Source organism: Zingiber officinale, chromosome 2B (assembly GCF_018446385.1).
Source record: "Zingiber officinale cultivar Zhangliang chromosome 2B, Zo_v1.1, whole genome shotgun sequence".
NCBI classification, from domain to species: Eukaryota; Viridiplantae; Streptophyta; class Magnoliopsida; order Zingiberales; family Zingiberaceae; genus Zingiber; species Zingiber officinale.
The window spans coordinates 17,560,561-17,574,591 of record NC_055989.1 but is presented as its reverse complement, the minus strand read 5'-3'; the positions used below and the strand labels follow the sequence as shown (position 1 = coordinate 17,574,591).

Here is a 14,031-nt window from a genome sequence, read left to right as displayed (position 1 = left end):
TTAGGTACCATGTCAATGTTTTGACGTATGGTGTCAATGGAGAATTGGAAGGGTAGGAGGAAGGAAATAAAAATAAATAAATAAGAGAGCACAACTATACCTAAGTTCAAACTTTGTTTCTCATCTAAAATGATACAAATTTTAACATTGTATTATAGGGGGCACAAGTTACCAAAATATAACAAACATTATTTCAATTCATCTTGACATGTTTTGTAGTATGTTGAGAGAATCTTTAATGTCCATATGATACAAAGCTCATCAACATACTTGACATAACACAAGATAATATAGAGTTTTGATAATTTACTGAAACAATTAATTTTGACTGTGACATCCGGCACGGTAAATAGTTTCAAATAGTGCATATAACATGAAACAAATGAGATACGGCAAAATAGAACAATCCACTGGTAGACAGAACAATTATGAACTGGTTTATTAGCATTTAATCCTTATAGAATAGACAGACTCACATCCTAGATGAAGTAAAACCCCATTGTTAAAGCAATTTATTATGATATGTTATTTTTCAAATATGTAGAAAATGCATTAAAATGGTCAACTAATAAACAGTTTGTACATCACCAAAAAACTTACCTGTCGAAGTGTTCGGGCAACTAGAGCTTCTATTACTGGACCTCTATCATCATTAAGCAGATGCACTTCATCAATGATTAAGAGTTTTACCAGCATTGACAATGACATGTCACTGCTTTTGCGTGTAATCACGTCCCATTTTTCAGGTGTAGTCACTATCATCTAATATGATGCCATGTTAGATACTGTACCCATACAAGACCTTCATGTATCAAAAAGAAGAGTCACCAAAAAGAGTTACCTGGGTCTCCTCGAGCTCATTTTTTGACAATTGCATGTCACCTGTAAGTTCCCTTACAGCCAGATTCAATGGGGATAACCTGCGACTGAATGTGGTTGTCACCTCAGCAGCCAAAGCCTATTAGAACACGTTTGTAAGAACAGGCTGAGATGTGAAGAAAGATCTAGCTTGCCTGTAAGGGAAGAATACCTTCATTGGAGCAACATATACTATCTTGAACTCATCTTTGTGTAAAAAACCATCCCTGAAGTGTTGTTTGATCTACAAGAAAAGTTAGTATTACTAAAGGAAGAAATATTCTGGGGAAAAAGAACATTTATGATAAAGACGAAAGAATGTAGCAATTGTTAATAATTTTTCCATTCATAAAAAGTCTAGCCTAGTCTAAAAAAGACCATTATCAGACAGATTCTACTGAAAATAACCTCGTGAAGAATAGATATCATAGCAATATTCGTCTTTCCAGCACCAGTAGGCGCACAAACCTGTCAACAGGAGAAAAAAATTCTTTTACACTCATTTGTTCTTCCAAACAAAAAAATTATGAAATTTACATAAAGGAGTACAGTAGAACAAGAGGAAACGCTGATAACCAGAATATTTTCATTGGTATTATAAGTTGTTTGATAAATATGGCTCTGGATGCGATTCAGGGATTTGTAACCCTGGAAAGCAGCTTGCGCAAAATCATCCAGTTCTTTGATTTCAATCTGAAGCATAAGAAGGTCATGGTCGCTGTTAGTTAAAATAAGATAGTCAAAGATGAAGAACAATAAATTGTCCATATACCTTGTTAGTAATGGAGAATGTATATCAGTTTGGACAAGCTTTCCAGATAGCATGCAAATTACAAACCAAAAAAATGAAGTTCATGTTGAAGAAAAACTGGTTTACAATAAGCATCCCTTCCTATTGTTTCATTCCTTCAATTAATAACAGATTTATATTTAGAGACTTGGTACATTCTATTGTTAGGTAGCTGATTAACGCATACAGACCAAAGACAATATTGCCTTGGAATGATTCCTTTGCGTTGAATCTCATGAGATTGCCAACTAAGACACAGGCCATGTTCGTGTTGCATTAGAATAACTTGAATAAAAAAGAAAGCAGTTAGTCCATTTTCTTCTGTGATGGATAAAAAGAAGGCATATATTATCATATTAGTAATTCTGCTGGTATGGGATAGGTCAAATATATTGAAAACGAAACTACGAAATGATGCTGATAAGTCAAACCTTATCCATGAGAAACAAATAGGAAATCATAAGTTATGTGAAATCAGTCACACCTAACTATTCCAAACTATGCTCAGATACCAGATTGACATTGGATGGAGGAAGAACTTGACTATTAGGAAGGTAGTTGGCACATACTAGATAGAACGACAGTATCAAGGGAAAGTTTGTTCTTTCTTATAAGGAATCTTCAAAGAAGAGAAAAAAAGGAATAGCTATGGAGGAATCCACCTTCAAGAGAGAAAAGAAATCCACCTTGCTCAAGAAACACCAAAAAATTCTTCTTCAAAACAGAGAATAAGCTAATTATTCATTCAAATTATCATTATAAAAAAATATACAATGAAACTTTGTAGTAAGACAAACTCAGAGAGTAAAAAAGGAGAAAATAATCAAACAAAAGCTATGCCAATGCAACTCAAGTATCCATGTTAATAAAATAAAAATTCCAAAGTATAAAAACAAGCAGGACTTCATGTTTGAATGTCATAGTCATCACAATATCTCTTTCCAAATGTTTGATTATCATGAAGCTAGGCTAAAGCTCACTATGCGCGGGGTTGATCTGACTGTCGTATCGAACTCTATGATCAGACAAATTGGATAATCAAGTGATAATAAGTTTCTAATGTTGGATGCTGCTGATAAAAACTAAATTCACATCAGTAACTCCCGTATCAAATTGCCCAATTCTCATGGTTATCCATCTACAATTCTACATATAGACGATTCATAAAGGGGACCACATCACATATATGATGTATGGTTCATTTCGAATGTGAGATGGGAGATCAAATTAGACAGAATATGCAGATCAAGACTTTTTGTTATGGAAGCATAATTGTTAATTTAAGTATTTGTTTTGTTGTAGTTAAAAACATTAAATGCATACTACATTGTCACATTAATTGTTTTCTTGTGATGTGATTTATGAATTGTATGCATTTACTCAGGACTTGTTTCAATTCAGTATAATTTATTTGTTAACTACAATGCTACATTATGTATTTTTTGCAATGTCTTTATCTGTAACTTGTTTACTTCTAACCTTGTTTTGATTGATTAATGTGTTTCTCATAGACATATATGTATGCCATTTATGATCAACATAAATATTTTTTTAACACTTGTATTGTTGAGTAACCCTATATCCCTTGAACCAAAAAATATATAAAACATCAAATAACATGTCGGACTCTTGGTCATATCATACTAAAGAAGACCCAAACAAGCTCATGGTAATTGTTTTAAGTCATATCATGATTTCAACTTGCACACTCTTTTCCTAGCAACAAACTCATGAAATTACTCCATATAAGTTCCTATAATAGATCTCCATGAAGAAAAGCATTTTTAATATCAAATATCCAAACCAAAATAATTTTTATCACTAGAGAAAAGGTGTTTAGATAGTCAACGTCAATTTTCCACCAAACAAGCCTTGAGGTAGTCGATGATGTCATTAGGATCAACTAACTATTAACATTCATTTGCACCCCCATGGTAGATTCTCCTTGAGGAAGAGTGACAATTTCCCAAGTATGTTAGAGTGAAGTGCATCCATCTCATCCTGCATAGCCTACATGCATCCAAGATTTGAGAGGGCATCTGAGATATTTCTAAGAACAAGTTGCGAGGATAAGGAAGACAAAAAAGTAAATTATTTTGGTGATAAATGAAGCATAGATATAAATTGAGAGAGAAGGTGTGCCATAGAAGGCAATGGGACCAAGACAAAGGCAGGAGGTGACTAGGGCACGACAGAGTTGAGAGGAGTCACCAGAGCATCATCACATTATTGTGTGTGTTTATACCCATTTAAAGGAGGGTAGCTGGAGGAGGTGCAAGGAGAAGTGATGTATGTGGAGTTGAAGGAGGTGAAGGATCAATCACAATGATGGGTGAACCGATAGTGGTGTACGAACAGAGGGAAGCTCCCAGATTGATTCTAAATTTCTAATGAAGGGAAAAGGGAAGACAAGAAGGGAGTCCTCAAAGAAGTTCATATATACCGAAATAAAGGTGGGGTGTGATAAATGACAGTGACATTGATAACCCTTCTGTAGACGAGAGTAACCAATAAAAATACATCCCAAGAGATTATTTATCCCGCCTAGGGGATACGAGATGGATCAAACAAGTACAACCGAGCACCCATAGTGAAACAAAGTATATAGCATCTTGAGAGGATAGAAAAGGGAATCTGAACATAAAGTGTGAAGAATGGAATGTGATTGAGGGAACAAATAATAATGATAACAAAAAACAAAGAACTTTGAATGCTCTCTCATCAAAATACACCATGTTATTCTAGAATAGTCATCGATAAAGGTTACAAAGTATTTAAAACCAAAAAATAGAGTAGCCACGAATAGGACCATAGACATCAAAATGGATCAAAAGGGTGTACATGCATGTTATGAATCCTGTTAGAAAAGGAAGTAACATGTTTGCCTAAGGTACAGGATTCACATTCAAGAGTTTGAAGAACCATAATCTTCAAATATTAAAGCTATAGATTTGAAGAGGGTGTAGCCAAAAACGTCAAGGATGTTATAGGTACATCCAACTTAGAAAGTCCACAAGACTCATGTCTGAAAAGAATCACCTATCCCATTCACAAATCGTGAATAACACAGAAGTGGAGTCAAATATGATAAAGGAAGATGTAGTGAGCTACTACTACATAGTAAGCTCAAATGAAACTTAGGTACGTAAAAGAAAGATGTCTAATCAGAAATGTGCTCGGAGGTCCACATATCTAAGATCAAAGGTGATAATCTAAAAGTGTGAGTTACGCAAGCAGAATTGGAACTTACATAAATAAGGGAGGTAACAGGCTAGAATAATCCATTGGTGATCGCTTGAAGCTAAAGAAGTTGAGAGTCCTCATCAATGGATGTGATGGAGTCTAATGACCCTAACAGAGAAGTCCTAGTGGTGGTGTGATGTTATATTGAATGGTATGTGTAATATAAAGTTGGTGACTTACGAGAATCCATGAACGGCACAACAAATATCAGTAATATGTCCAAATATGGCATCAAAAGAAGAGCCCATTTTAGTTCTCAAATAGGCCACTACTCCACTTCTATCTGCCTTCTCGGCCCCTGTGCAACAATCTAGAGAACGAATTAGCTATCAAAATAGGTTGATCAACTATAGAGATGTCATTGATAAAATATGAAATATTACAAACTCACCCCTAAGTTTCATTTATATGGGTCCCAACAAATCAGATCGAGATGATTTATGAGTTATTTATTCATGTCTTCACATTTGCCTATTTAGCATTTTTATGTTCCAATGGGATGCTTTAACATAGCATGTTCATGGTTTAAAATGTTGAACCGTATCAAAGTTTCGATTTATGACCGGAACAATACGATTTCGGAATAGTATCGTGTCATGCTTATATGATTTCGATACTTTTTTAAATATAAAATATATTATTTAAAAAATATTATTATTATATTTGATTATTATAAATACGTATTATTAAGTTAAACTAATATTTTAAAAATTATAATTGAGTAAAAATGAATTTAGGATTAACTAAAGTCTAAACATAATGATCAAGATCAAGTAGGTTTAAATTAAATTGAATTTAATTTAGGAGAAAATTTTTCCTATGTATTGAAGGAGAAAAGGAATAAAAAAATTAAAAAGGAATTTTTTTCATGTGTTTAAGGATAAAAGAAATAAAATAATAAATTACAATATGGGGAAGAAGAAGAAAAAATTAATCATAAAAAATTAACAATTAAAAAATTTGAAAAAAAAAAAATGCAGCCATGCACGGCCGCGGGGTGTGCCGGTGTTGCCACTGTGCCGATCGATTAGCGGAACGAGATGTTTCGCCCATGCCGCTCGGTACGGCACGAGATTTTAAACCATGAACATGTTATTGATGTCAATTCCTTGATCACTCACTAAGCAACAGTAGGCTTTGGCAAACATCTAAACAAATAAAGAACTCCACCACTAAGGAGAAAAATACCAGTTTTTCATGCGGTTTCATAGCAGCAGTTGGAGTGGGTGGAATTCTAACTTCTTCATAACCACTATTATGCAATCTTATAGTTCCTTCAGGAAGAGCACTGATCAAAACAGAATTAAGCCCATGGCCAATTCCAATTAAATCATCTAAAGGTTGTTTCTTCTGACTTGCCAAAAGAAGAGAATAAAAGCTTTCAACCGGAAAATCTAGTGTGTTTCCATATTCTCCCAACCGTTTATTACGTTTTTCCTCCTTACGCCGAAGTTTATCCATTTGTCTTTCTGATTCAGTTTGTACAATAACCTGGAAGGAAATTTCAAAATTATTGATGAAATGAGGGAAATCGAATGAAGAAAAACTATTGCTGCATCAGGTTACCTGGGTGCCATAACTAGGCATTTTAAGTTGATTGTTTGAGGATATCTTCTCAGACTTTAATATAAACAACCCATGTTGAATTGCATTCACAAGCTCTTTGCGATGCTACAAAACGAGAGCAAACTTATCAAGGACAGCAGAAGATAACAACATTTGGATGCTGCAAAAGATACATGCCAAAAGAAAGTTATAACAGCAGCAACAAACTGTTTCTCAGCTACAAGAAGCCAAAGAGAAGAAGTGTGTTGTATAGACAAGTTTGAAACCCCAAACAATGACTTCAGAGGCACAGTCAAAGCTACTGTTCTAGACTCATACCATGTCCAAAAATCAAGAGAAATAGAACCCAAAGATTGTAACAAGTGCTTTGAAAAGTGTAATATCAATAGAGGATTCTCCTTATATCATACACTTAAAAGCCCACCAAGTAATGGAAAAGAATAATGACATTATATGTGTAGGTTACACATAGATCCTGTAACATAAGAAGAAAACAAGACACAACCAGTAACTTGGATTTTTTTTTCACTTTCTAAGACCATAGTAAGCTCATGATTCCCAAACTGCCATGAGGAGAAGTTATATGTGAAACTCAATATATGGCTCATAGAAGCTACCTAGTTATTATACAAAGAAAGAAACTATTCTCACAATGTAATGAAAAGGGTCTGACACTATCAATTGTTTATGATATAATTACTTAAGAGTCAATTCCAAAAATCGTGGAATATAGAATCAGCTAATCAAATCAAGAGGGACCAGTAATGATCAGAAGGATGCAGTATTAAATATACAGGAACAAGGTTGTTTATAGCTCTTACCAATAATAGATCCTGAACTGTTTCAAAGGAACCATCACCAACAAGGTCCAGCAAATCACCAGCTATCTTAAAAAAGAAAGTACAAAGATGTCAAAGACAATATACAAAGTGCATGAAAGATATTGTATATCAGCACAGACTAATATGTACACATGTTCAATTGAGTAATTGAGTAAAAAAGCACAATACAAAAGGCACCTCATCGCCAGCTTTATTAGACAGGAGCACACGGCACAAAGCCATTGCAAGCTCATCTCCAGATATCTGTGATGCACCATCATGTTGCACTATCATATCACAAGCATCTTTTAGCCATTTTAAGCTACCAGTTCTTTGGTCAGTAGTTGAATCATGATTAGCAAAGTGTGTGTGACTGTAATGATTGTCATCAAATGCAGAGGTTGGCAGAAAATCGCTTGACAAAGTTGTAACATTTTCCGATGGCACATCCAAAACAAAGCGAGAAGGAACCTGGAAACTAAGATCAGAACCAAATTCAATGGTACTGTCACCACATCCATCTGCTCCAATTTCCTGGGCAACTAGAGCATTATTGGGTGAATGCTGAAGAACATATAGCCTCTGAGCTAGAGAAGCCATTTTCTGTAGGATTGCATCTTCAATATTGTAACCAATAAGTCGTTGCAATTCAATCCTGAAGAACAAGAGTCTTTCAGAAAATATCCACCAGTTGGTGCAGTAGATATAAAACTAATAGATTTTCAGGTATGCATTAATGAATGCACAGGCTAATGAACTATTGGATTTTACACATCTGAATATTGATATCTCAGTGCATCAAAATAACTATTGTAAATTAGTTGTAGGAATTTGATATTTCAGGTAAAAAAAAAAAAATTAAGGGTTGAGTTCATAATAGTTTTGTTGTCTGTATTTCCGGTTTATCAAGTTGGAAACTAAAAAAATGGATTGAAAGGGAGCCTTGACGCAACGGTAAAGTTGTTGCTTTGTAACCAAAAGGTCTTCGAATCCTGAAAACAGCCTCTTGCAAAAAAATAGGGTAAGGCTGCGTACAATAGATCCTTCCCCGGGACCCCGTATAGCGGGAGCTTCGTGCACCGGACTGTCCTTTTTAAACTAAAAAAATGAATCCTGCATCATTTCTATTCTTTTAACTGTCAGTTTTGATCTATGCAAAATAAACATGATTAATTATTTCTCCTAGTTATGCAAAATGGCTGTTGATAAGAAAGAAAAAAGCCAGTTCATTAAGTTCCAATATCAACAATAAATTATGGAGAGACAACATCAAGATGTGCAATAGCAGAGACAACAAAAGAAAAAGTAAGATAATGAGTGAATCAGAAACAGTTACTTTTTCTGGGTAACACTCTTGGTCAAATCATTATCCATGTGAAAGTGACCAAAAAGATCATAAGCAGTCTTTGCCACCTCCCGGAATTCCTCTGAGGACACCTCGCCATTTACCAACTCAACAACAGAACCAACAAATTGCCTATATGCTTGATGCAATTCAGCTGAAGCTGCATAAAGAATAGAAAAGGTGTTGCAAAAAAAACAAAATGATAGTGAATGAACTCGAAGATACACAACCTCAAACAGATGAAGCCTAATAATGAAAAGTTGAATAGCTTTTGTCAGTTTAGTCGCCATAAAAATTCTGATGGGAAAAGACAATAGACCAAAACTATCTAGAAATAAATCATGAAACACAGTCTATATACTTGATAATTGATTCAGTCAGGAAACAGGATGGAAAGTCAAGTCACCCAGAAACATCATTTTGTTCTTACATGAAGATGCACTAAAAAACAACACTAAGTTCAAGAAAGTTCCAAATGAAACTGATGGAGAACCACTTGGATACACTTCCTCCTAACGTATTATCAAACATCCTATGTCTAGTAACCCTTGCCCTTCTCCCTCAACACCACATCCTTGTAGGGGCCGTGAAGTATAGATGGCCAAATGCTAGAGGGGGTTAAATAGCAAACTAACCTGAAAATGTGATCCTAAACTACTCTTGCTATTTACTTAGCAAGGTCACAAACAATTAAGAGTGAAATAAAAGCATTGACACAAGTGAACACATACCATTCGCTAATACAAGGTGTTTACATGGTTTGGCGGCCCCAACACTCCTAATCTACAGCCAATGTTCCGTTGATATATTACTCCAAGAAAGTCACTATCTTTCTCCTTCTCGGTCAACTATTGGCGGTAGAGAACCCTCTTACAATCTCAAGAATTAAAAAAAATAGAAGACGAAGGTTAAGGAATTACAAAAGGCTTCTAATAGGGTTTAACCAACTCTATTTCTCCAACCTTCAAGCCTCTGATGAGCTCCCCTTTTATAGCCTTAACTCCTCTTCATACTCCACTTGGTCTGTCACTGATCTATCGAGGACTGAAAGCCTGATATACAGTACGGTATCTGACTATATACAGAAGAGTATCTGGCTGTTGCACTGCAGCCTCTAATCAATGGCTCTTCCTAGTTTCCATCTGTAGCATGAGCCCACTAGATCCCAGCATCAATCAATTGATCTACCATCAATTGTCTACCCAATCAACTTAGCATGAATAGAAACATTTTGTTCCTAACTCCTCGGCCTGAATCGACTGCCCAATCAACTCAATCATCAATGGATTAGATTCCACATTAGTCAACTAAAACAAACCACCACAAACCACGAACAAGATTTGGAGTTTTAGGTTTATGAGTCGAGTGAATGTTTTCATCAGTCCACTCATCCACTAGTCAACTCAGCCACCAGTCGACTGTATTCCACATGAGTTGAACCATAAACCCAGAAGAGAATTTAGGGTTTATCAGGCAAATGAATGTTTCCACCAATCAACTCAGCCATCAATCGACTGAACCAAACCATAAACTCCAAAGTGACTTTGGGGTTTTGAGTTTATTAGTCTCCTGAATGATTCCATATGTCAATTCATTCACCATTCGATTAATTCTAGTTCCAGTCAACTATATTCCAGACTACAATAATCCCAATGATAAGAGTGTTTCCTAAGTTGAAAGTTAACCTCACCCCATTCGTACAGGTCACTCAACTCTCATAATTCACCATAAAGCCTTATCATTGCAACTTGACTTCGCCCTAAAGTTGTTCCCATCAAAATTTTCATCTCTTAAATGCAGCAAAGCCCTTGGCTACTCCACATGTCATCCTTTACGCTCCACCTAAGTAGTTTGCCTCCTATGGCTATTGTCATTGTTGCTCCTCAATGCTTCTCATCCTACAGCCCCTCAATCACTAGTGCAACCTTCTCTTATCCCTTAGGACCTTGAGTCATCAAGTTGCCAATCTTGTGCCAAGTCATGCTCCAAAGTTGCTCCAACACAACTTTAGTGCTTCTCGTCCCACGGTCTCTCGATAGCCCCATTCAACCTTCTCCAATCAGTTGCAAACTTCAAAGCCACTGAGTATCGCCTTGGTCTTGCTAGTCATTATCCATATCATCGTTCGATCTCATCAAGCACAAGCTCTCCAAGCTTCATATGTGTTCTTGCAAATCCTTGCACACTCAAACATACATGTCAAATAACAAGGCAAGGGCATAACTTAAACTCTTTATCCAAACATCATAATCCAAAGTCACACTAGACTACTCGAGACACAATTGTACCAACAATCTTGCATGTGTCTAGCAAGGAGCGAGGTGCTTGTCCTCCTAGACCTATCACATAATTCAAGATAAAAAATCTTATGGAGCTTGTCAATTTTCCATCAATACATATCTTCTACAACAAACCGTAGCAACAATATTATGACAAGAGAACTCAGCCATTCAATCACAACCCTTCAACAACCTCACTTTCCTATGTCAATCTTTACTAGCCTCCCTTCCCTCATCATTTTTCATATCTTTCTTTTATCTTCTACTACAATTCACAAACCTCAACAACCTTTCACCACATTAACTTACTATCCTCCCTCTTCCACCACAATGATAGTCAACCCTCTTCCACTACTTCTACGCTTACTGCTACTCTCTTTTTATTCAACATAACTTACCTATTTCGAGACAATGAGTATGTAAATCATTAAATTTTAACCCTACTTTAATTGCTTTTTTGTTGTTAAAAACAATAGGTACAAATAACTTAGTCTCATGTTTACCTAATATATTTTCCTAGTAATTAGTTAGTTACTCTTGAATTTATAACTACACGGACTATAATACTACTTGCTACAATAAAAACAATCAAGCTTTCTTTTAACTTTCATTTAACTAATATTTAATATTAGAGACTACTCGGCTGCACCCTTACCTCACCGAGATCGCTTCTTGCTTGCCCATCTCTCATCCTAACCCCTTTCCTCGATCATCACTGCCTTAACCCTTCTCCTTTCTTCCCCCTCCTGAGCAAGAGCAACCCACCTCAGCACATGTGACATTTCATAACCCTCAATCCACACCCTAGCACACCATGTAAAATTAAACCTAATTCCTTGTCCATTGTTATGCTTCTTGGAAATCTACAAACTTGTTCTTGTTATCTTCTTATCATGATGGCATCCTCGTCTACCAATGATTTCTAAATCCAATAGTAGTATTGAAATCAATATTAAATTCAATGGTCCCAATTATCTCCTCTAAATTCAAGCATTTGAAGTTGTTGTTAGCTCTTATGGAAATGAAAGTCATCTCATGTCTCCCAAATGAGAAAGATGTCACCTACTTAGCATGGCAAAGTTTGCAACTTACTATTTTTGCATGGCTCTTTCCTTTAAAAGAATATAGAATGTTGTTCAGAGGATGTACTCATACATGCAAAATGCCTCCCACATATATTAGGAATAGAAAGGCATCTTCAATTTAAAATAAAATGAGTGTTCTCTGAACAAATAAAGTGCTACACTTTAAGATAAATAGGACATATATCATCCTATTTTTACAGACCCAAAGATTCTGAAACATCATACAAAGAATCTCGAATGTCTTGGCATGAGTTCTTCATGCATCTCTAGCATGTGCTACCACCCCTTATCAAGTTGTAGCTCAGCTGGACAAATTCAAGGAGCTAAAGATCCAAAGATGTAAACATAGAAGTTCTTTTATACTCTCCTAACATTCATTGTGGTCGCACTAACCATCTGTCATAAAATTGTTGAGAAAAAAAATTAGCAACCACTCAATGCAAAAGCTACTCTAAGAAACCACCATAGCCACTTCACCTTCTGAGTTTACTCCTGTTGAATACTTCCAAAAATTCCCTTAATTGTAGGGATTATGATTGATTTAGATTAACTTGATTATAGGGATTAAGATTGGTTGTAATTAATATTGATAGGCATACCATAATTATAGGATCATCTTTTCCTCCTTATGTATATAAATGCCTATATGTAAGCAAATTAGATTATTGGAATATATTATCTCTTTCTCTTTTATATGGTCCCAACAAGTTCTCCTTCTCCTTCTCTTCTACATGGTAGCAAATTAGGTTTTTTTTTTTTGGCCGCCACTACTATTGTTGCGCCTCCGCTACTACCGACGCCCCTTACCGATTTTGGTGCTGACGTCCCTTGTTGCTAGGGGTGTAAATGAATCAAGCCACTCATGAGCTATTCGAAGCTCGATTTGATAAAAGCTCGTTTGAGCTCGTTTAATGAGGTTAGTTAAGATAAACAAGTCAAGCTCAAGCTTCACAATATTCAGCTCATTAGCTCGTGAACATGTTCGTTAAATATAAAAATAATAGTTTTGATATTGAATTTATAAATTTTATACTCTACTTATGAAACATATAGACAAATATATTAAATTTATTTATTAGAATAAAATTATAAATTTTAATAAGAATATTATAATTTTCTCTAAATATATAATTTAATTTTTAATGAATATTTAAATATATAATTTATATTTATTAAGCTCGTTCAGGCTCGATAAAAGATCGAATAAGATTGTGAGTCATGAATATATTCGTTAAATAAAGCTCAAGCTCGGCTCGATTATAAACGAGTCAATCTCAAACATTCAAAAGTTCGGCTCGGCTCGATTACACCCTTACTTACTGCTGAATTCAACGTTGATGTCCTTTGTTGCCGATTTCGGCACTAAAATCCCTTGCTGCCAATTTTGGTACCGACGTCCTTTGCTGCCAATTTCGACGTCGACGTCCCTTGCTGCCGCCTTCTACTGCGGCTACCACTAGTGGATCAACCAGCGCGGCCCTAATCTGCTACTACTCAGGTTCGGCCTCTAATTTCTTCCTACGATGAAGTCTTCATATTCTAAACCCAACTTGGCTACCACTATTAAATTGAATGGACCAACTATCTCTTGTGGTCACGTTCATTTGAATTATTCATAGGATCTCACAAGAATAAAGAACATATTCTGTCCACTCCTCCTGACCCTAAAGATTCAAAATATTCAGATTGGGTTTTAGACGATTGTTATGTTATGGCTTGGCTTTTCAACAACATGGAAGAGTTCATGAGCACTAATGTTATCTTTATGGAAAGTGCTAAGGAGATGCGAGATGTCTTACGAGGCCTGTATTCGAATGACAAGAACGTTTCTCAGGTTTTCAAATTATATGAAAAGTTCTCTCTTCGCCAGGATGGTCAATCTGTTAGTAACTATTTTGCTACTCTTAAGGGGGTTGTCGATGAAATTCTGCTATACCATCTGCTCTCTTGTGACGCTCAGACTCGAAAGAATTAGTGGGAGGAATTCTTGGTTGCGAAGTTCCTATCCGGTTTGGATTCCACTCTACGACCGATTGTGGATAAT

General features: G+C 35.7%; 1 protein-coding gene across 2 annotated transcripts in view; it reads right to left on the bottom strand.

The window, feature by feature from the left end:
- LOC122045427 (DExH-box ATP-dependent RNA helicase DExH14-like) overlaps positions 1 to 14,031 on the bottom strand; it is a 77,640-nt gene that overhangs the window by 59,848 nt on the left and 3,761 nt on the right. For both annotated transcript variants that reach the window (XM_042605650.1, XM_042605651.1), the window contains exons 3-12: positions 8,615 to 8,783; positions 7,477 to 7,933; positions 7,279 to 7,344; positions 6,458 to 6,562; positions 6,080 to 6,382; positions 1,435 to 1,551; positions 1,267 to 1,326; positions 1,031 to 1,102; positions 842 to 958; positions 601 to 762 (exon numbers count right to left, since the gene is read on the bottom strand). In XM_042605650.1, the coding sequence (XP_042461584.1) occupies positions 601 to 762; positions 842 to 958; positions 1,031 to 1,102; positions 1,267 to 1,326; positions 1,435 to 1,551; positions 6,080 to 6,382; positions 6,458 to 6,562; positions 7,279 to 7,344; positions 7,477 to 7,933; positions 8,615 to 8,783 (1,628 nt within the window). The remainder of the gene's footprint in view (positions 1 to 600; positions 763 to 841; positions 959 to 1,030; positions 1,103 to 1,266; positions 1,327 to 1,434; positions 1,552 to 6,079; positions 6,383 to 6,457; positions 6,563 to 7,278; positions 7,345 to 7,476; positions 7,934 to 8,614; positions 8,784 to 14,031) is intronic.